The sequence below is a fragment of the Eptatretus burgeri genome, chromosome 6 (genome assembly GCF_056783735.1).
Source record: "Eptatretus burgeri isolate ZD-2024b chromosome 6, Ebu_testis_v1, whole genome shotgun sequence".
NCBI lineage: Eukaryota > Metazoa > Chordata > Myxini > Myxiniformes > Myxinidae > Eptatretus > Eptatretus burgeri.
In genome coordinates this window covers 89118827-89142639 of record NC_140966.1, presented here as the reverse complement: position 1 = coordinate 89142639, position 23813 = coordinate 89118827, and the positions used below count along the sequence as shown (strand labels likewise).

Sequence of the window (23813 nt, the reverse complement as noted above, 5' to 3'; positions counted from 1 at the left end):
GAGTTGCGCGTGGTGTGTGGCGTGGTGTGTGGCGTGGCGCGTGGTGTGTGGCGTGGTGCGTGGTGCGGCGCGTGGTGCGGCGCGTGGCGCGTGGTGCGGCGCGTGGCGTGGTGCGTGGTGTGTGGCGTGGCGCGTGGTGTGTGGCGTGGCGCGTGGCGCGTGGTGTGTGGCGTGGCGCGTGGTGTGTGGCGTGGCGCGTGGTGTGTGGCGTGTGGCGCGTGGCGCGTGGCGTGGCGCGTGGCGTGGAGCGCGTGGCGCGGCGCGTGGCGCGGCGTGTGGCGCGTAGCGCGTGGCGTGGCGCGTAGCGCGTGGCGTGGCGCGTAGCGCGTGGCGTGGCGCGTAGCGCGTGGCGTGGCGCGTAGCGCGTGGCGTGGCGCGTAGCGCGTGGCGTGGCGCGTGGCGTGGCGCGTGGCGTGGCGTGGCGTGGCGCGTAGCGCGTGGCGTGGCGCGTGGTGTGGGGTAGTGTGTGGTGTAGTGTTTGGTGTGCTGTGGTGTGTAGTGTGTAGTGTGGTGTGTGTAGTGTTGTGGTTAGTGTGTTGTAGTAGTGCAGCGTGTTGTTGTAGTGTGTTGTAGAGTGGTGTAGTGTGTTGTCGTAGTGTAGTTGTGTAGTAGTATAGTGTAGTAGTGTGTAGTAGTAGTGTCGTGTCGTGTGGTGTGGTGTGTTGTAATGGTGTAGTGTGTAGTAGTGTAGTGTGTTGTAATGGTGTAGTGTGTAGTAGTGTAGTGTGTTGTGGTGGTGTAGTGTATAGTAGTGTAGTGTATAGTGTAGTGTATAGTAGTGTAGTGTATAGTAGTGTAGTGTATAGTAGTGTAGTGTATAGTAGTGTAGTGTATAGTAGTGTAGTGTATAGTAGTGTAGTGTATAGTGGTGGTGTGGTGTGTTGTAATGGTGTAGTGTGTAGTGTGTAGTAGTGTAGTGTGTTGTGGTGGTGTAGTGTGTTGTAATGGTGTAGTGTGTAGTAGTGTCGTGTGTAGTAGTGTCGTGTGTTGTGGTGGTGTAGTGTGTTGTAATGGTGTAGTGTGTAGTAGTGTAGTGTGTAGTAGTGTCGTGTGTTGTGGTGGTGTAGTGTGTTGTAATGGTGTAGTGTGTAGTAGTGTAGTGTTAGTGTAGTTATTGGCTGTGATAACTCACAGTTCAGGTAGGGGGAGGTACAGACACTGTGGAAGATCAGCGAGAGAGGTGAGGAGATCTGACGTCAGATGAGGGACACAACCCACGTGACTGTATACCAAACACGCGGGGGTCTCCAGAGATGCACCTTTGGCTCCCAATCCCGACACAAGACCCAAGCGAGCACCGTCGACGACGGCACGAACCTCGAACCGCATTCCTGTAACAAAGAACCATCGATTGTTCAAACGAGTCTTCAAACACGAGACACGAATCATCGATTAAACGCCAGGTTTCCACAGTGTGACGAGAACGGACGGACCTGACAGGTTTCATACACAAGTGAGAGCCGATCAGTGCAATTTATACACGGCCTTTCAAGTTTCGTGGAGGATGCGGACGTGGAATATTCACCGCTCGAAATATTGCCATTATTAACATTATTCGGTTAAATTAGTCCTGATCATAATTAAGGACAAATAGTAAAATGCAATTAAACGAAATGAAGAATTTTTAAATCTGAGCCGAATGGCCAATCGCCTCTTCCCAACGGGTTTTCGTTCAAATTCTGTGGTAATAAATATAAATCAAATGGCGTCGCATTTCGTCAAATGAAATACGCCGAGATTTTATCATCTTGGATGGAGATTGGAGATGTGCAACTTACTGAGGTTATAAAACATAAAATTGACAACATGAAACGGGGAGTGACATCCGAGCTAAAAATAAACATTATAACACACCCCCAATTGTACTATCATGAAATTACAAGAGTTATTACAACTTAAAGCAAGCAAACAAGAAAAATAATTTATAATAACAAACAAAGCTTGAAAAACCAACCGATTGATGACAAACGTAAATATTGAACGAACATGCAGTTAGGGGTAGCCAAAAAATATGAACATTTCTTTAATAATAATTTTTTTGAAACTGCGTTCAAGATATAAAGTTTTGGCACGAAAAAAAATTAAAAAAAAAACAAAAACATCAGGCAAGAGGTCAAAATGACCAGATTAGATGTTCAACATCATAAGTTACATTAATAACAGTAAAACAATATGCAATTACGCCTGGTGTTGGCTTCATGGTTTGGGTGGTGGATTCGGACTTCAGGGATCCTGAGTTAATATCACCTCGCCGTTAAATTAATACCAGGTGGGGTTGACTCTGCCTGTCATCCTTCTGAGGTCAGAAAAATGAGCACCAGCTTGCTGGTATCCTGTGTCGGAGCGGCGACATATCCAGGATTGTGCACAAAGGTTCCCACGGGATTCCCCAGCGGAGCACCACGGCCAAAACACCAATCTTGATGAGGTTGAAATTAACATTAATATCACTCATCACACGACATGTCCGACTGGGCCAAAACCATGCTCGCCCGGAATGGCCCCTGCACGGAAACCCCGTGCCCACACAGACATGGAGGACAGAACAACAAAATGGCGGAATAGCCCAGGAGACTACTTTGGCAGCATCAATGCTTTGCATGGAGTATGCTCCCGATGGATTTTTTTTTGTATACCTTGTCGAGGCTCGTGTGAGAGCGAACACACAACGCACAGCAAGGGGGGCATGAGACAAGAGGGGGGGAGTGGGAAGGACAAATCAGTGGGGAACAGAGACATTAGGAGATCTGTGGAAGGGAGAGGGATGGGGCGGGGTACATGGGGTATACAAGATGGACACTACAGGGACTTTCAGGAAGGAAAGCAGGGAATTTGAAGGAGGTGAATTTGGGGTGGATTAAAGGGGGTATAAAAGATCGAGGATTTGGATGGGGGGGGTGATAAGAGGTGGTGGTGAACAACTGCTTTGAAGGCCTGGAGGGAAGGATGGAATTGAACATAGTGAGGGAGTTTATTCCAAAGGCGGGAAAAAGAGGAATTAAAGAGTGAAGGTGAGCAGTGATTCGTGATTTTGGTAGTTTTACCAGAAGGGGGTTGTTAGTGGACCTTGAGCGCCCTGCGGAAATATGGTGGGGCCAAATCACAGACACAGCAGGGAAAGTGAGACCGGAGAGGAGACAGAAGAAGCCAGAAAGACCACCGACCTGCCTGCTGTGAGAGAGTGAGAGGCCCAAAGACTCAGCCTCTTCGCAGATGTCAATGATCCGAAATGCCTTGGTTTCCACAGCATGAAGCCGAGAAGGGTGGGAGGCAGGAGCACCAGCCCCAAGAGGAAAGCAATACTCCATCAGGCTGCGGACGAAAGCTTTGTAAGTGGTCAGGAGCTCACGTGGGCCGAGGAAGGACTTTGCTCAACAGAGGATTCCCAGTCGGTGACTGGCTTTGGAGGCGAGGTTTGAAATGTGACTTTCCCAGGAAAGGTCATGGCAGATAGTGAGACCCAGAAGCTTGAAAGAAAGGACTTCTTTCAGAGAATTCTTGAGAAAGTGGATGGGGGGGTTTTCCTAATTGTCTTTTCGGGGAGACATGTGAGAGTGTGAGATTTGTCCAGATTGAAAGACATGTTCCATGTGTTGGACCAGTTTGTGATTTTACCCAGATCTGCAGTGAGCGAAGAAGCTGCTGCTTGCCAGTCTGAGGGATGACAGATGGTACGGCAGAGGGTGGAGTCATCAGCAAAGAGACAAAGACGATTTTCCAGAGAGTCAGAGAGATCGTTGATGAAAACCAGAAAAAGAAGAGGGCCCAGAACGCTACCTTGAGGAACTCCAGCCTGAACAGGAAGGAGGGATGAAAGAACTCCATTTAGGGCCACACGGTGACTGTGACAGGAGAGGCAGTCTGTGAGCCATGAGTGGAGATGGCCTTGGATACCATAGGAAGAGAGTTTGGTGAGCAGGGCAGGGTGCCAGACCGTGTCAAAAGCATGCAATATGTCTCGGGAAATGGCTCTGATTTAATGTCTGGCATTGAGGACCTCCATCCATTGTTGGGAGAGCAAAAGCAGCATATCCAGGGTAGAGTGACCTCGTCTGAAACCAAATTGATGATCGGAAATCAAGCCATTGGAGAAGAGGAAGGATATAATGTCTGAATCGGTGATGGATTCCATAACCTTGCTGATGATTGGGAGAAGGCTGATTAGTCTGTTGTTGCAGGGATATGTTTTTGCACCTTCGTTATGCAGGACAGTAATGTTTGCTGATTTCCAAGCAGATGGAAGATGACCTTGAGAAAATGAGAGGGTGAATAGAACAGAGAGAGGGCGAGCAAGAGCAGAAGAGCAGGTTTTTAGGACATCTGGACTGATGCCTTCTGGACCGGTTGCAGAATCTGAGTCGAGGTTTGACAGCAAGCTCTCCACATTGTCAGGAGAAAAGGACACAGAGTCCAGGGACAGTTGGGTGTAACTGGGTGCAGGAAGCGATGGGGTTTGTACACAAGATTTCAATGCAAACACCAAAATATATTCTTCTATGGAATATGTAATTCGAAATAATAATAATAAAATAAATAAATGATAATGATTAAACATTGAAAATTACAACATTCTTCGATTTCTGGGAATGCACGTGCTATTATAGATTCGACCTCACCGAGTTTGCAGGAGGGGTTGATTGAATGCACATTGATATACTAGCACGGTGTGCTTACACTGTGTAAGCATACGAACCATGTTTCCCCATTCTCGGGTCGCTCACCTCCATTTCATTCTTCATTTATTTTTTTCATTTATTCATATTTTCATTTACAGATACTTTCCCACGGTTCAGTGATTTCTCCTGGTGTATCAGCTTCAATGTCCATCGGCACGCAAAATCACTGTGCTTCCCCCATTGTCTTGAGTCACTCACCTGCATTTTTTTCATTTATTTTGAATATTTTTTTGTTCATTTATTTATTTTGAATTGTTTCTATTTTTAGCTCGCCTATTCGAAGAATAGAGAGCTATAGCCATACCCCCGGAGTGTGAGTGAAAATGTTAAAGTTTTTGGTGCAAGTTATTTAGAAGCTTTCCATTCATTTAATACGTGTACCAGGATGCTGATATTTGGCATGGAGGTTCCTTTGGGGTATATTATTGATGGAGTGAAGTTGAAATTTAAAAATAATTTCAAATGTTTTAAATTTTTAACCTGTTTTGAATTTAATTTTTTGTAGCAGATCAACGTTAAAGTTTTTGGTGCAAGTTATTTAGAAGCTTACCATTCATTTAATATGTATACTAGGATGCTGATATTTGGCATGGAGGTTCCTTACGGGTATATTATTGATGTAGTGAAGTTGAAATTTAAAAATAATTTCAAATGTTTTAAATTTTTAACCTGTTTTGAATTTAATTTTTTGTAGCAGATCAACGTTAAAGTTTTTGGTGCAAGTTATTTAGAAGCTTACCATTCATTTAATATGTGTACTAGGATACTGATATTTGGCATGGAGGTTCCTTACGGGTATATTATTGATGTCGTGAAGTTGGAATTAAAAAATAATATCAAAATTTTAAAATTTTTGACCTGTTTTGAACTTAACTTTTTTGTAGCACATCAATGTTAAAGTTTTTTCCTTTCTAATGTTTTTATCTACCACACTATTTTTTACTGATTACAATATACAAATACATATATTGCTTTAAAATTATTTGGATCAGACTTCACTGCAATGCTTTATTAAAAATATTATTAGACTAGTCTTTGAAAAACGATAAATGTATAAACAGGCGAGCATTGGGTGGCTTTGACACCAACTCTCTGGTAATTTATGGATGCTTTCCGATGGTTCTGTGATTTTTTTTTTCCCCCCCTGTGTACCGGCTTCGATGTCCATCGGCTCACAAAATTTCAGCTTTCTACGTCACCTGGAAAGTACCGATCATAAATATCAGTGAGTCAATCAGTGAGTCAGTGAATCATGGTTGACTTCTCCAGATTCGTTTTCTGCACGAATGATGTGTCCAACCAACAAAGTATGACAGTTTCAGTTTTAGCATCAGCACTTCTAATGGACATGATTGTCTAATTTCTTCAAGCACCAATTTGTTTGTTCTTCTTGTTGTATGTGGAATTTTAAACGTATTCATCTCAAACACCAAATTTCAAAACTGTCAATCTTCTTCCTTTCCTTTTCTCTGTCCACAGCTCACATCCATACATTGCAACAGGAAATACCAAACCAGCCTCCTCTTGGTGTGTTTTGTCACATCTTTGTTTTTCTTGGTGGTACCTCTCTCATTCCTCATGGCACTCTCCTCTCTCTCACCTCACCCTCTCCAAGCTCCCCTGCATGCTGCCCTCCATGTCTTTTTCGATCCTGACATTGCTGTTCTCCCCTTTTATATTCGTTTATTAATTTCTCCTCCACATTCTCCACTTACTTCAATATTATAACCCAGGAAGAAGAAACTTTCCACTTTTCCACATCATCATCTCCCGATCTGAACATGTCCATCATTACAGTTGACAAGATTTTTTTTATCTTTTTGTTCGGTTTAAATAAAGACCAGATTTTTCACTGTTTGCAGCAGTTTCATGAAGTCCTCCAAGACTTAGTGTTGACACATCTTCCTTCACTCCTGACTTGCACCTCTGCATAATCCAAGTTAGATTTTTCATCAAAATTATGATAACCACAAATTAATCAGTCAAATCCGTCCGACGGTAATAGCATAATTTTTATATTAATCATAATAATATTAACACCTATGGACTGACAGAATGGCCGAGAGGTATGCACTCTTGCCCCTAAGCTGTCTACTCTGGGTTTGAATCTTGGCCGAGCAATAAACTGTCATTCTGAATGTGTCTGCCATCTCTGAGATGGACATTAAACTGGGCATCACATCTGCTGGCATTAGTTGGTGGATGCTAAAGATCCCACAATGTCTTTCGTGAAGAGTAGGTGAGCTATTGCCGGCACCATGACATGGCCAAATTCCAAATGCTGGCCGTAACCTATAAGGAACACTGCATCAGTGGCACAGCGACACCCCAGCAAATGAGGCAACCCACAGTGATGAAAGAATATAATAAGAAGACCTCTTATTCTTATTATTTTTTTATTATTATTCACCTAAATAATATTATTAGCAGAGTACCTGGCTTACGGGCGATCTTGTTTCAAGCATGCAACACGTTCTTCTGACACATACCTTTATTTGGGCTGTGTATAGGCAACTGACAGCTCTGTATCCATCAGTAAGTAAGTAAATAAATAAACAAACAAACAAATAACCTGGGTTGCGTGCATGAAGCAAAAAAAACACCTTCTGCTGATCATTCAAAACACCTCACTGCACTGGAAAACGTGGGGACAGGAATACTGAACTGTAAATGGTGGAGACTTGTCACACCTTCCCCCACCTGGAGGAGGCGCTGCACGATACATACATATTTACATCGAAAATTTGCGTTGTCCCACCATTCACCCCCCCACCCCCAAGTACACCGGCAAAGATAAAAACACCCTCTTGCACTAATGGGCGTCATTCTGATCCAATGTAGCAAGTCGGGATGTAATTGGGCCACAACTACAGGAGGAGTAGCACGACAAACAAACACCGGTGCGTGAATTATAGTAAGGATTATTGACTTCACTCGAGGATATAAAACCTAACGATTATTCCTCCAAAGTAAAAATGGATCAAGATACCCCATCAATTTTAAATCAATTTTATATCAAACAAGAGCTCAAGTGAGCACAATATACGCCCGAACAAGAAGGTACATACAGAATTGTGCTACTACATGGAAAACAGCATCCTGGTTGCCATGGCAACCACTTTAGATGACGAACGTACGTCGTGACACACCGTCTCCAGTCTGTACCTATGTACCAAATATGAAACGTGAAACTTGAAAACTTTGGGAGTTCGAGTGCGGACAGGAACGGACGGACAGACGGACAGACAGACAGACGGACGGACGGATGGACGGACGGACGACCGGTATCACATAATACGCCCCGATATATATATATATATATATATATATATATATATATATATATATATATATATATATATATATATATATATCTATATATATATATATATATATATATCTATCTATATCGGGCGTATAAAAATTGGTGATTGTTAATGTTTTTCTTATTCCATTCCTGTATCTCATTGTTTTGTACCTTGTTCTGGCCACATCAATTTTTCATGTTGCTTTGTCCGAGGCCAAATCCGTACATTGTGATTAATGTGAGAATTGCAATCATCGTCGTTGCTGACCAGATTTCACATTGTATACAATTTTTATATATAAGCCTGGTGTTGGCTTAGTGGTTAGGGTGGCGGCTTAGGATCCCAGGGTCCTGAGTTCAAGCTCCGTTGGCTGCTGAATTAACACCAGGGGGTTGACTCAGCCTGTCATCCATCTGAGGTCGGCGAAGTGAGTACCAGTGTACTGGTCCCGGTGTATGCCCCGGTTAGAATAGGTATACCATATCCCTGTGTGTCGTAAGAGGCGACCAGGGTTGGCGTCAGGAAGGGCATCCGGCCATAAAAACATTGCCTCAAGAAAAAGCCTAACCCCTGCACAGCAAGGAAAAATGGCTGTAAAAACGGTCATTTTTTTTATTTATTTATACAATTTTTATATCCTTGATTCTTTTTTTTTTTCTTAACTTCAAAAAAATAAAATAAAAAACTTTTTTTCATTTGACTATTAACAAATATATTTTTGCTTTTTGCTTTGTCTTATTCTAGTTCGAGCAAAAGTCCCCATCATTTTGCTGACAGTTTTAATCAAAAGACGACATGTTGTACTTCACAACCATTCTGCTCTGTTCACTCTATCATTCACCCAAAGTCATTTTCCATCTGCATGCAGGTCAGCAACCATCACCTTCATCAGCCATCCTTGCTGCTTATATGTGGTGCAAGAAAAAAATCACTTCCACTTCACTTCAAAGCTCAGTGTTGGATGCTTCGTTTAAACTTCCACTTAAAATGAGTGAAAGGAAACATTTTAATGATTCTCACTAAGATTTCAACATCACAGTAATGTATATTGTTCATGTATTAAACTTCTAATATATAAAACAGATCAGCTTGTAGTGGCTGAAGTGGCTCGCCAAGTGGCTTAAGCACTCAAGCAAGCACTCCAACAAAGTTGATAAGCAACAGCTGGCTTGGCAAGCAATAGCAAGCTGATTAGTAATGGAACACACCACTGAGGTAAATCATTGTAAAACGTACACTGCGGAGGCAGGGAGTGTTAACTTCAAGACAGTATCGAGTAAGTTTGTCATGTAAAACCTCCTATTTTGAGCGAGACCAGGTGAGGACTTTGGCACAAAGGCACAATTGGAAAGTGCATTGCACTTTAGGAGGAAACGGCATCGATTGCTTGGCTGACACCACAAGCCATGTTGGTGAGATTGGCTGTGGAGCCTTGGAAAGAGGGCGTAAGTCTTTTTATTTCAGCTGCCCAGTGTGGCCAAAGAGGCTGGAATGTGGCACGTCCACAGCCATGGGCAGCCAATGGAAGGGACCCGCCTTGCAAGAAGGCAGTCCCAACGTTTACGAGGGCTGTAGCCGTCCGTGCTGGGCGCAGCAGTTGTTGGAGTTGGACCTTTGGAGAAGGCAGCATTCCTCTCTTCTTTCTTTGTTTGCCTGTCTCTCTTCATCGCTATGGACCAGCCCTGTGCCGCACCACACCAGAGACCAAACTCGTCTGGTTCGGCCTTGTTTGGTTGATCGTTAGTGAATGTCAGGATTGAGCGAACACATTAAATTATAAAAACCGTTTCAGAATTCGCATAAGTCTGGTGTTGGCTTCGTGGTTAGGGTGGCTGGCTTGGGATCCTAGGGTCCTGATTTCAAATCCTGTTGGCTGCTGAATTAACACTAGGTGTGGTCGACTCAGCCTGTCATCCTTCTGAGGTCGGCGAAATGAGCACCAGTGCACTGGGAGAGGGACACAGCATCAGCAGCACAGCGTGCTCCAAGAAATGACAGCTAGCCAGCAGCCAAGTTGCCATACGCAAGAACAGAACAGAGAATCCGCATGCGTCTTATATCCCCGGCTCAGACACATCTGTTAACGGACCCTTCTGACCCAACAGTACAATTCTCTCTCAGGCCATCAAAAGTCCAAATCCCTGCAAGAGATTCTATTGCTGTAGAAAAAAAAAATTATATTGCGATTTTAATTCCATCAGTGATCAGAACTTAGAAGTAAAATGTTATTCATCAAAAAACAATCACCCAGAATGGAATTATTCACACAACAGAAAAGTCATGGTACACACCTGGATTCAGGTAGAGAAAGACCAGTATACATGAAACCAGCAAGGCACCTGATTCAGGCACAATGAAAACCAGCGACCATGATCGAACCAGCAAGCTGCCCGATTCAGGCCACGAACAAGCAAGTTATTTCATTAAATTCCCTGACCCCCAAAACTTTCCTTACTGAATACTGCATGGAAAATTTACTTCCTCTTCAAATAATGGTTTATACTGGATGAAGTTTTCCATCTTTGAATTGCAAGCTTCAGCTTTCATCCTGTAAAAGGAAAATATTGATTAATGTCAAAGGAGAAGCACCAGAACCATCATTAATAAATCATTAAATTTGGCTTAATGCTTATTTAATAAAAACAATTTGGAGAAACTGGTTGGAAAATAGCAACATTAGAGAGTAAAACACAAGAAAGTGAGTTTACCACGACAATAGTTTCACAATAAACTCATGGTGGCTTTGCACTTTCGAACTCCTACTCTATTTGTTGTACAAAACATGTTTGACGTCATGTTGAACAAAGTTGTCCAGTAGATTCCGTGCCACAATGTACGACCATCGGCCATAGGTTGTGTGTTACAAAAAAATCAGATACGTTCCATTTCAATGGAACATACACACTGTCACATTCACATATTCAAAGGACAACGGCACTCGATATGGTGCACACCTCCACCAGGCTGAACAGTTTACGTTACGTATCCCACTGATGGGTCGGATCTGGATCTGGACCTGAACCAAGATCTAAATTGGCTTGTTCTTGTCACGTAACCAACTCATCCATCTAGTCTTGTCATAGCTCATCCACAACTTTTGAGATGTCGTACTATATATATATATATATATATATATATATATATATATATATATATATATATATATATATATATATATATATATATATATATATATATATATATATATATATATATATATATATATATGGTTTTTGGCAGCATTTATCTCAATGGTGAAGAATCACTTCGAAAAATATTTTTAAATTCTCATATCCAAATCCAAAAAATGAACCATTTGTCCTTGTCACAAACCCAATCTGTCCACCAAGTTTCGTCTGAATCCGTCAATAACTTTTTGAGATTATGTGCTATATGGTTTTTTGCCCTTTCACTCAATGGTAAGACTGGTGGGTGCTTAATGGTTAAGGTGGTTGACTTCAGACCAAAGGGTCTTGAGTGCAAGCCAATTAAACTACACACCTCGATCTGCCATTAAATTAACACCAGGTAGGTTAACTCAGCCTGTCATCATCAAACTTCACGCATGCACAAACTACACGCTCCCACATTTACACTACATGCTCAAACATTCAAACTTCATGCATGCACCATCAAACTACACGCTCCCACATTTACACTACATGGTGAAACATTCAAACTTCATGCATGCACAATCAAACTACACGCTCCCACATTCAAACTACATGCATGCACAATCAAACTACATGCTCCCACATTTACACTACATGGTCAAACATTCAAACTTCATGCATGCACAATCAAACAACACGCTCCCACATTTAAACGACATGGTCAAACATTCAAACTTCGTGCATGCACAATCAAACTACACGCTCCCACATTTAAACGACATGGTCAAACATTCAAACTTCACGCATGCACAATCAAACAACACGCTCCCACATTTAAACTACATGGTCAAACATTCAAACTTCACGCATGCACCATCAAACTACACGCTCCCACATTTACACTACATGGTGAAACATTCAAACAACATGCTCCCACATTTAAACTACATGGTCAAACATTCAAACTTCATGCATGAACAATCAAACAACACGCTCCCACATTTAAACGATATGGTCAAACATTCAAACTTCATGCATGCACAATCAAACAACACGCTCCCACATTTAAACTACATGCTCAAACATTCAAACTTCATGCATGCACAATCAAACAACATGCTCCCACATTTAAACTACATGGTCAAACATTCAAACTTCATGCATGAACAATCAAACAACACGCTCCCACATTTAAACTACATGGTCAAACATTCAAACTTCATGCATGAACAATCAAACTACACGCTCCCACATTTAAACTACATGCTCAAACATTCAAACTTCATGCATGCACAATCAAACTACACGCTCCAACATTTAAACGACATGGTCAAACATTCAAACTTCATGCATGCACAATCAAACAACACGCTCCCACATTTAAACTACATGGTCAAACATTCAAACTTCATGCATGCACAATCAAACAACACGCTCCCACATTTAAACTACATGGTCAAACATTCAAACTTCATGCATGCACCATCAAACTACATGCTCCCACATTTACACTACATGGTCAAACATTCAAACTTCATGCATGCACAAACAACACGCTCCCACATTTAAACGATATGGTCAAACATTCAAACTTCATGCATGCACAATCAAACAACACGCTCCCACATTTAAACTACATGGTCAAACATTCAAACTTCATGCATGCACCATCAAACTCCACGCTCCCACATTTACACTACATGGTGAAACATTCAAACTTCATGCATGCACAATCAAACTACACGCTCCCACATTCAAACTACATGCATGCACAATCAAACAACACGCTCCCACATTTAAACTACATGGTCAAACATTCAAACTTCATGCATGCACAATCAAACCACACACTCCCTCATTTAAACTACATGGTCAAACATTCAAACTTCATGCATGCACAATCAAACTACACACTCCCACATTCAAACTACATGCATGCACAATCAAACAACACACTCCCACATTTAAACTACATGGTCAAACATTCAAACTTCACGCATGCACAATCAAACAACACACTCCCACATTTAAACTACATGGTCAAACATTCAAACTTCACGCATGCACAATCAAACTACACGCTCCCACATTTACACTACATGGTGAAACATTCAAACTTCATGCATGCACAATCAAACTACACACTCCCACATTCAAACTTCATGCATGCACAATCAAACTACACGCTCCCACATTTAAACTACATGCTCAAACATTCAAACTTCATGCATGCACAATCAAACTACACGCTCCCACATTTAAACTACATGGTCAAACATTCAAACTTCACGCATGCACAATCAAACTACACGCTCCCACATTCAAACTACATGCATGCACAATCAAACTACACGCTCCCACATTTACACTACATGGTCAAACATTCAAACTTCATGGATGCACAATCAAATTACACGCTCCCGCATTTAAACTACATGCTCAAACATTCAAACTTCACGCATGCACAATCAAACAACACGCTCCCACATTTAAACGACATGGTCAAACATTCAAACTTCGGGCATGCACAATCAAAGTACACACTCCCACATTTAAACTACATGCTCAAACATTCAAACTTCACGTATGCACAATCAAACTACACGCTCCCACATTTAAACTACATGCTCAAACCTTCAAACTTCATGCATGCACAATCAAACTACACACTCCCACATTTAAACTACATGGTCAAACATTCAAACTTCACGCATACACAATCAAACTACACGCTCCCACATTTAAACTACATTTGTGCACATTTCAACTACACACTCGTACATTCAAACTACATGCTTACACATTTAAACAACAAACTCCAACATTCGAAGTACACACTTGCACATTTAGCTTCACACTCGCACATTTGAACTACACGCCCACACATTCAAACTACACACTAGCACATTCAAACTACATGCACACACATTTAAACTACATGCACACACATTTAAACTACATGCACACACATTTAAACTACACGCTCGCACATTTAAACTATATGCACACACACATTTAAACTGCATGCACACACATTTCAACTACATGCACACACATTCAAACTACATGCACACACATTTAAACTACATGCACACACATTTAAACTACACGCTCGCACATTTAAACTATATGCACACACACATTTAAACTGCATGCACACACATTTCAACTACATGCACACACATTCAAACTACATGCACACACATTTAAACTACACGCTCGCACATTTAAACTATATGCACACACACATTTAAACTGCATGCACACACATTTCAACTACATGCACACACATTCAAACTACATGCACACACATTTAAACTACATGCACACACATTTAAACTACACGCTCGCACATTTAAACTATATGCACACACACACACATTTAAACTGCATGCACACACATTTCAACTACATGCACACACATTCAAACTACATGCACACACATTTAAACTACACGCTCGCACATTTAAACTATATGCACACACACATTTAAACTGCATGCACACACATTTCAACTACATGCACACAGATTTAAACTGCATGCACACACATTTAAACTACATGCTCAAACATTCAAACAACAAACTCCAACATTCAAACTACACACTCGCACATTTAAACTACATGCACACACATTCAAACTACACACTCGCACATTTAAACTACATGCACACACATTTAAACTACACGCTCGCACATTTAAACTGCATGCACACACATTCAAACAACATGCTCGCACATTTAAACTACATGCACTCACATTTAAACTACATGCACACACAGTAAAACGACACACTCGCACATTCAAACAACAAACTCCAACATTCAAACTCCACAATCGCACATTTAAACTATATGCACACACATTTAAACTACATGAACAGACATTTAAACTACACGCTCGCACATTTAAACTGCATGCACACACATTTAAACTGCATGCACACACATTTCAACTACATGCACACAGATTTAAACTGCATGCACACACATTTAAACTACATGCTCAAACATTCAAACAACAAACTCCAACATTCAAACTACACACTCGCACATTTAAACTACATGCACACACATTCAAACTACACACTCGCACATTTAAACTACATGCACTCACATTTAAACTACATGCACACACAGTAAAACGACACACTCGCACATTCAAACAACAAACTCCAACATTCAAACTCCACAATCGCACATTTAAACTATATGCACACACATTTAAACTGCATGCACACACATTTAAACTGCATGCACACACATTTCAACTACATGCACACAGATTTAAACTGCATGCACACACATTTAAACTACATGCTCAAACATTCAAACAACAAACTCCAACATTCAAACTACACACTCGCACATTTAAACTACATGCACACACATTCAAACTACACACTCGCACATTTAAACTACATGCACACACATTTAAACTACATGCTCGCACATTTAAACTACATGCACTCACATTTAAACTACATGCACACACAGTAAAACGACACACTCGCACATTCAAACAACAAACTCCAACATTCAAACTCCACAATCGCACATTTAAACTATATGCACACACATTTAAACTACATGAACAGACATTTAAACTACACGCTCGCACATTTAAACTGCATGGACACACATTTAAACTGCATGCACACACATTTCAACTACATGCACACAGATTTAAACTGCATGCACACACATTTAAACTACATGCTCAAACATTCAAACAACAAACTCCAACATTCAAACTACACACTCGCACATTTAAACTACATGCACACACATTCAAACTACACACTCGCACATTTAAACTACATGCACACACATTTAAACTACACGCTCGCACATTTAAACTGCATGCACACACATTCAAACAACATGCTCGCACATTTAAACTACATGCACTCACATTTAAACTACATGCACACACAGTAAAACGACACACTCGCACATTCAAACAACAAACTCCAACATTCAAACTCCACAATCGCACATTTAAACTATATGCACACACATTTAAACTACATGAACAGACATTTAAACTACACGCTCGCACATTTAAACTGCATGCACACACATTTAAACTGCATGCACACACATTTAAACGACATGCACACACATTTAAATGACATGCTCACATTTAAACTGCATGCACACACATTTAAACTACATGCACACACATAAACTACATGCACACACAATAAAACTACATGCTCGCACATTCAAACAACAAACTCCAACATTCAAACTACACACTCGCACATTTAAACTATATGCACACACATTTAAACTGCATGCACACACATTTAAACTGCACGCTCGCACATTTAAACTGCATGCACACACATTTAAACTAAATGCACACACATTTAAACTACACGCTCGCACATTTTAACTACATGCACACACATTTAAACTACATGCACACATTTAAACTGCATGCACACACATTTAAACTACACGCTCGCACATTTAAACTGCATGCACACACATTTAAACTACATGCACACATTTAAACTACATGCACACACATTAAACTACATGCACACACATTTAAACTACATGCACACATTTAAACTACATGCACACACATTTAAACTACATGCACACACATTTAAACTGCATGCACACACATTTAAACTACATGCACACACATTTGAACGACACGCTCGCACATTTAAACTGCATGCACACACATTTTAACTACATGCACACACATTTGAACGACACGCTCGCACATTTAAACTGCATGCACACACATTTAAACTACATGCACACACATTTGAATGACACGCTCGCACATTTAAACTACATGCACACACATTTTAACAACATGCACACACATTTGAACGACACGCTCGCACATTTAAACTACATGCACACACATTTTAACTACATGCACACACATTTAAACTGCATGCAAACACATTTAAACGACATGCACACATTTAAACTACATGCACACACATTTAAAATACACACTCGCACATTCAAACAACAAACTCCAACATTCAAACTACACACTCGCACATTTAAACTACATGCACACACATTTAAACTACACGCTCGCACATTTAAACTGCATGCATACACATTTAAACTGCATGCACACACATTTAAACTGCATGCACACACATTTAAACTGCATGCACACACATTTAAACTACACGCTCGCACATTTAAACTGCATGCATACACATTTAAACTACATGCACACACATTTAAACTGCATGCACACACATTTAAACTGCATGCACACACATTTAAACTGCATGCACACACATTTAAACTGCATGCACACACATTTAAACTGCATGCACACACATTTAAACTGCATGGACACACATTTAAACTACATGCACACACATTTAAACTGCATGCACACACATTTAAACTACACGCTCACACATTTAAACTGCATGCATACACATTTAAACTGCATGCACAGACATTTAAACTACATGCACACATTTAAACTGCATGCACACACATTTAAACTACACGCACACACATTTAAACTGCATGCACACACATTTAAACTACACGCTCACACATTTAAACTGCATGCATACACATTTAAACTACATGCACACACATTTAAACTACATGCACACATTTAAACTGCATGCACACACATTTAAACTACATGCACACATTTAAACTGCATGCACACACATTTAAACTACACGCACACACATTTAAACTGCATGCACACACATTTAAACTACACGCTCACACATTTAAACTGCATGCATACACATTTAAACGAGATGCACACACATTTAAACTACATGCACACATTTAAACTGCATGCACACACATTTAAACTACATGCACACACAATAAAACTACACGCACACACAATAAAACTACACGCTCGCACATTCAAACAACAAACTCAAACATTCATACTACATACTCGCACATTTAAACTATATGCACACACATTTACACTGCATGCACACACATTTAAACTATATGCACACACATTTAAACTAAATGCACACATATTTAAACTACACGCTTGCACATTTTAACTACATGCACACACATGTAAACTACATGCACTCACATTTAAACTACATGCTTGCACATTTAAACTGCATGCACACACTTTTGAACTACACGCTCGCACATTTAAACTGCATGCACACACATTTAAACAACATGCACACACATTTAAACTTCATGCACACACATTAAACTCCACGTTCCCACATTCAAGCAATAAACTCCAACATTCAAACTACACACTCGCACATTTAAATTATATGCACACACATTTAAACTGAATGCACACACATTTAAACTACACACTCGCACAAATAAACTGCATGCACACACATTTAAACTACATAACTACAAGCTCACACATTCCATCTGCTGTAATATCACTTATTCTATCTCCACGTTCAAACTTCACACCTACAAACTCTCAATGTACAGCAATCAGCTGAAATATTGTACTGGCAGCTCATACATTTCAACGATAGGCTCACATTCTAGTTACAGGCTCACGCATCCACTTACAAACGAGAACAACACTCGTTAGTGCACACACCTCCACGAGGTTGAACAGTTTACGGTTTGCATCCCACTGCTGGGCTGGATCTGGATCCGGACATGAACCAAAGACGAATCGGTTTGGCTTTGTCACACACCCAACCTGTCCACCAAAGTTTGTCCGAATCCGTCCACAACGCTTTGAGATATCCTTCTCCCAGACAGACAGACAGACAGACAGACAGACAGACAAACAGGCAGGGGTGAAAAGATTAATCTCCGTCCCCCTTCGGTGGTGGACGTCACTAGCAGTGACAGAGGAATGGGTGGCACTTACGTACACAGTGCACCATTGTTAGTGTTAAACTTTGTGCTGATCAATGTTGTACTTTGACACTGCACTTGTTCCATGTAGACAGACTTACTTCTTCACCAGTCGTGATTCTGAGCGGACCCACTTCACGTACAGGTCACTGTTTGCGGTGGCATGTATGAGTTGGCGTAACTCGCTGTTTTGCTTCGTGGGGTCAAACATGGAGCGCACGCTTGAACGCAGGTTCATCGGTGCACGCATCACCACCATATACACAATCTCGTCGTCCTCCTCATCCATGTTCTCCACAACACGGCCGATGCAGAACACTCCGGAGTCACTCACAGGGATGTCTTCCTGATGAATGACATCATAAGGATGCCATTCAGCCTCAACCAGAGCCGCACAAACGCGCTCGATCTCTATGATGGGCAAGAGAACAATATCAATAGAGATTTCAAAATGAGCAATTTCAAAGCAGGAGGAAGACATTAGACCCATGAAAGCTTCTGCTATTAGTAGTCACTGTATGGTTGTTGTGAGTGTCCATGCTCGATCCTTTTTAAATGATCAGTGTCAAGCAAGGAAAGCAGCACATAACATTTATAAAGGATGATTTGGCCAGGGTTCAAACTACCGACCTTCCAAATTCAGAGCAGACAGTCTAACCATCATATCACACTACCGAGGATAGTTAACAATGGAATCTTGTGTTTGTAAAGAAGAAAAATACATACAAATAAATCGCAGATTTATTAAGTGGAATTAATTTAAACACATGGAATGAATATAGGATTATCCCATTCCAAATTTGTCCACACACACACACACACTGAATATATTGTCGCGGGGGAACCACGAGAGAGGGCTATCCCTGGTTCCTCTCCAGACTCACCGGTAATTGTAGTCCATCACACACGAATAACTTAGTGTCAGGGTGGGTCGCTAACCGACCACGAACGCCAATAACTTGAACACGTGACCCCGGTTCTCCGTCTGACAACCGTTTACCTAGGAACACGTGATCTTCTAATCGGGGAATCACACCCTTGGTACATACTAGCGTTACTTAAGTTACTTACCGTATCAGGTGCAGCCGAGTGGAGCTGCTAAGTACGCACCGGCTATTTAACAGATTTTGGGGAATAACTTCCTGGCTAAGCTCGGGTGCGGATCATGCTCGACCAATGGATGAAGACAAAAACGAGCTGAGAACATTTCTAACAAACATATTTATTCAAACAGGGAGCGAGGAAAGTTACGTGGCACACTAATGTGACTTATTGCAAATGTACAGCAGGGAAAACAAGGAATTTGTGGGGTGCAGAAAAAAGCAGACAATATTCACAAAAGAAGATGATACAGTGCAGAGTTATCCCAAATATTCTTATACAGTCTTAACTTATGCTATGACAGTCAGTCAGTCAGTGTCTCTGTCTCTGTCTCTGTCTCTGTCTCTGTGTCTGTCTCTGTGTCTGTCTCTGTGTCTGTCTCTGTCTCTCTGTCTCTCTGTCTCTCTGTCTCTCTGTCTCTCTGTCTCTCTGTCTCTCTGTCTCTGTCTCTGTCTCTGTCACACACACACACACACACACACACACACACACACACACACACACACACACACACACACACACACACACACACACACACGGAAAATTAGACATAGAAACAGTTGTGGATTGGTGACCTCTTAATACCTGGAGCATCCGGCAGACTTGTGCAACCCAGAACGCTTAGGAAAGGATGAGGACCAAAAAATACTGAGGGTGTCCAGGGTGTGTGTTTAAGAGGTACAAGTGTAATGCAGCATGGTGTAAGAGGAATAATGTGAGGTGCAGGTCAGTGCAGTTCACTCTTGAGTTTGCTCTTGGGTTCACTCTGAAATTAATGTTCTTGTTTGGGCTTGGCCATGTCGATTGCTCTTTTGCATCCACAGTAGACGAGAGATAGATGGTAGAAGAAAGATGCATGAGAGAAAAGACTATATCGTAGTGGTGTGAGAATCTGTACGTGCAAGTGTTGCTGCTGGATGCAGCCTGAGCATCGATAGAATGAGAGCAGCCCTGGCTCGCAGCAGGAGCTTTGTGATCCCCCGCTTGGTCATGCTGAATCGTGGCGCCCACCCCCCTCAGCGCCGACGCCCGTCTTTCCTGCACCGCCTGTTTCCCCAGCGAGGTCCGATATCTGGCGAACTCTGGAATCTTCTGCTCCCAGCTCATTCTGTTCAAAATGAGCCTCATTTGGTCTTTTTATGAGCCCCGGGCGAAGAGAGGAGCCAAAAATTGGGTGAAACGAGGCTCCTGATGAAATCAAGCCATTGGTCCACAGTGAAACCATTGGTCTGAAATGGTCGCAATTGTAATTAAAATGTAAGCGTGGATTGTTGGGGGAGGGGGGGGACGTATTTTTGGAAGTGATATGAAGTGGTTGTGGTGAGCATGGTACAGTATGGTGAGCAGAATGAAGGTCTGAGGTGAGATGGCAGTTGAGAATTGGCACGCAATTTTGAATGGAAAATTATGTGCAGACGCATATGTGGCCCTTGCTGCGCTGCTCGCTTGGTTCCCATTGGTTTGTGTGCGTGCGTGTTTCACGTGAAAGACACAAAGTGGGGTAAAGGAGTGGAAGAAGAAGTGCAGCGATTGAAGATTAAGGACCTAACTAAAAGAGCCCAACGTAACACATCTTTCCCATTTACCCACTAGACACATACTAATGAAAACATACGACATAACTATCTTGGGGTCTCTGGATGTTGTGTGCCATTGACTCGGGGGCATGCGGTTTCACAGAACCACAAACACACGAGAAACCCTGGTTATGTTCATGGTCTGTAATGCATCGAGCTGTCCGATTCAAGTCCCCACCGGTAGAGCAAATTTTGAGACAATAGCAATTAATTAAGACAACTGTGTACAGACATTGTACAAGTTACGATTGACCTAAAAGCCTTTTCTTTTGAATATTGTACAATCATTGCTATGAAATTGTAGTCTCGTGGTAGTTTTATAAAATTCCTGAGTTTACTCGTGTTTTGTTTTCATGGATTATTACTACAGCACTGCACTCATCATAAAAAGCTGATTAAAGGTCGACATCATACAAAAGGAATCGTTTACCTGTATCGACTTCTGCGTCTTTGCTGATGTTATTAAAAATGGTCTGGAGTTCACGTCCCAGTATTTCCAGTTCGTCCATGTTGTCTTGATTCTCAGCTGTAGATGTCGTTTTTTAATCAAGTCCAACACAGGACTTTACACTGTTTAATGACACAACATACTGCTGTGACGCCTAGCTTTATAGGTTTCGTGTTTGTCAATTCCCCATGCAGAAAAATCCAAACAAACCAGTTGTTGCGACAGTGGCATTTTGAGGTATGGTAGATGTTAATTTTAATCTCATCATGTCACACACACACACACACACAGGAATGCACAATTTTTTTTTTGCATTTTCAACTTCTTCATCTTCAAAGCAAAAACAAGGATGCAATTACTCATCGAGAACACAGCGCACTTTAAAAATGGGACATGAAGATTTTACATTGAAACAATATATACATATACATATATTGTTGGCAGGAAGGGTATTAGGAAGGGCATCAGAAAGGGCATCAGGAAGGGCATCCAGCCATAAAATATTTCCTCAAGAAGGGAACCATGATTGCATGGAGCCCACAAAAAACGAACCCCTGCTCAGCAGGGAAAAATGGCTGTAAAAAGGCTGATAATAATATATATATATATTAAAAAATATATATATATATATATATATATATATATATATATATATATATATATATATAGATACGGTATAGATATATAGAAGTAGTGGAGATGGAAAAGTGTGAAAATTAAATAATTTAAGGTGGTGTAGCATATCGGGAGTAGAATGGTAAAAGGTATATAAACAAATAAATAATTCAGGGTTGAATGTATGGTGGAGTTGGTAAAGTGTTTCTAAATAAATCGATAAACAATTTGACGTTGTATGTTGGTACTGGAGATTATGAGGTATGTAAAAGTAAATAAATAATTCAAAGTTGAGTGTTGGTAATGCAAATGGTGCAGTGTGTAAATAAATAAATAATGGTTCCCAAAATAATATTATATAATCCTGTACAATTCTCTCCGAGAAAACAATTCAATTGCGAAATTGGTTCTGATCCCAAAAATCATTTGAAAAGCTCATTCCCAGGTATGATTGCATGCATGTGCGGATGTGTCGATTATGAAAGAAATGTGTTCAGTTATTTTTAAGTGGAGGCTCAAGACGGGCAGACAGACGGACGGACAGACGGACGGACGGATGGATGGACGAACTAACCCGCGCCCAAAATATGAGCGCCCAGCCGGGCTGACTCCCAGTTCGGGTCCAAAAAGAGATTTTCAATGAAAGAGTTTTTTTCAAAGAATATAATCCGTATAAATACAAAGAAGACAAGAAACTTCATAAAAACATTCATCAGATTCCAAGGTAAAATCCTATTTTGGGTTCATTCTGTTGCAAGCTCAGAAGTTTTGTGCCACACCTGTATAATTGGCGTGGCTATTCACGGACCAGGGACAAAAACAGAAAAGCAATGTACTGTATGTACATATTGTTACGGATTAGTACAAATCCTATATAATTGGAAATGCTAAGGAGATACTGTGTAAAAGGCAACTTTAATTAAATAAAGTATTGTTTGTACTGGGTGAAAGGATACGTGTGCAGACAGCTGAATGCGTCCGAGGTACTCGACACAGTGATGCATTGTCAACAGAACTTGGAGGATGACTTTTGTTGAGGCTACAATGTTCGAGTAACATGACAGCTTCACTCCTACATTAGAGTGAAATGGACTGGGTGAAAGATTTGTTATGGAACACGATGCCCTGAGCCAATGGTCAAG

At 41.2% G+C, this 23813-nt stretch overlaps 2 protein-coding genes across 2 annotated transcripts in view; both read right to left on the bottom strand.

Annotated features, from left to right (window-relative positions):
- The window catches only part of QTRT2 (queuine tRNA-ribosyltransferase accessory subunit 2), a 48845-nt gene extending 47148 nt beyond the window's left edge, over positions 1 to 1697 (bottom strand). The window contains exons 1-2 of the mRNA XM_085886155.1: positions 1434 to 1697; positions 1133 to 1331 (exon numbers count right to left, since the gene is read on the bottom strand). Of these exons, the coding sequence (XP_085742281.1) occupies positions 1133 to 1329 (197 nt within the window). The 5' untranslated portion in view covers positions 1330 to 1331; positions 1434 to 1697. The remainder of the gene's footprint in view (positions 1 to 1132; positions 1332 to 1433) is intronic.
- An 8388-nt stretch (positions 1698 to 10085) lies between these two features.
- LOC147025290 (uncharacterized) lies at positions 10086 to 22227 on the bottom strand. The gene is made up of 3 exons (XM_085886154.1): positions 22039 to 22227; positions 19032 to 19341; positions 10086 to 10532 (listed from the first exon to the last, which is right to left on the bottom strand). The coding sequence occupies exons 1-3, from the start codon at positions 22115 to 22117 to the stop codon at positions 10436 to 10438; spliced, it is 486 nt and encodes a 161-aa protein (XP_085742280.1). The 5' UTR covers positions 22118 to 22227; the 3' UTR covers positions 10086 to 10435.
- Between the last annotated feature and the right edge of the window lie 1586 nt (positions 22228 to 23813).

What these genes read in the sequence shown, in the direction of transcription:
- LOC147025290 (XM_085886154.1), bottom strand. Translation starts at nt 22,117, where the DNA reads ATGGACGAACTGGAAATACTGGGACGTGAACTCCAGACCATTTTTAAT. An exon ending in AGACGCAGAAGTCGATACAG is followed by an intron (nt 19,342 to 22,038) that starts GTAAACGATTCC and finishes TGCCCATCATAG; the next exon opens with AGATCGAGCGCGTTTGTGCG. An exon ending in GAATCACGACTGGTGAAGAA is followed by an intron (nt 10,533 to 19,031) that starts GTAAGTCTGTCT and finishes TTCCTTTTACAG; the next exon opens with GATGAAAGCTGAAGCTTGCA.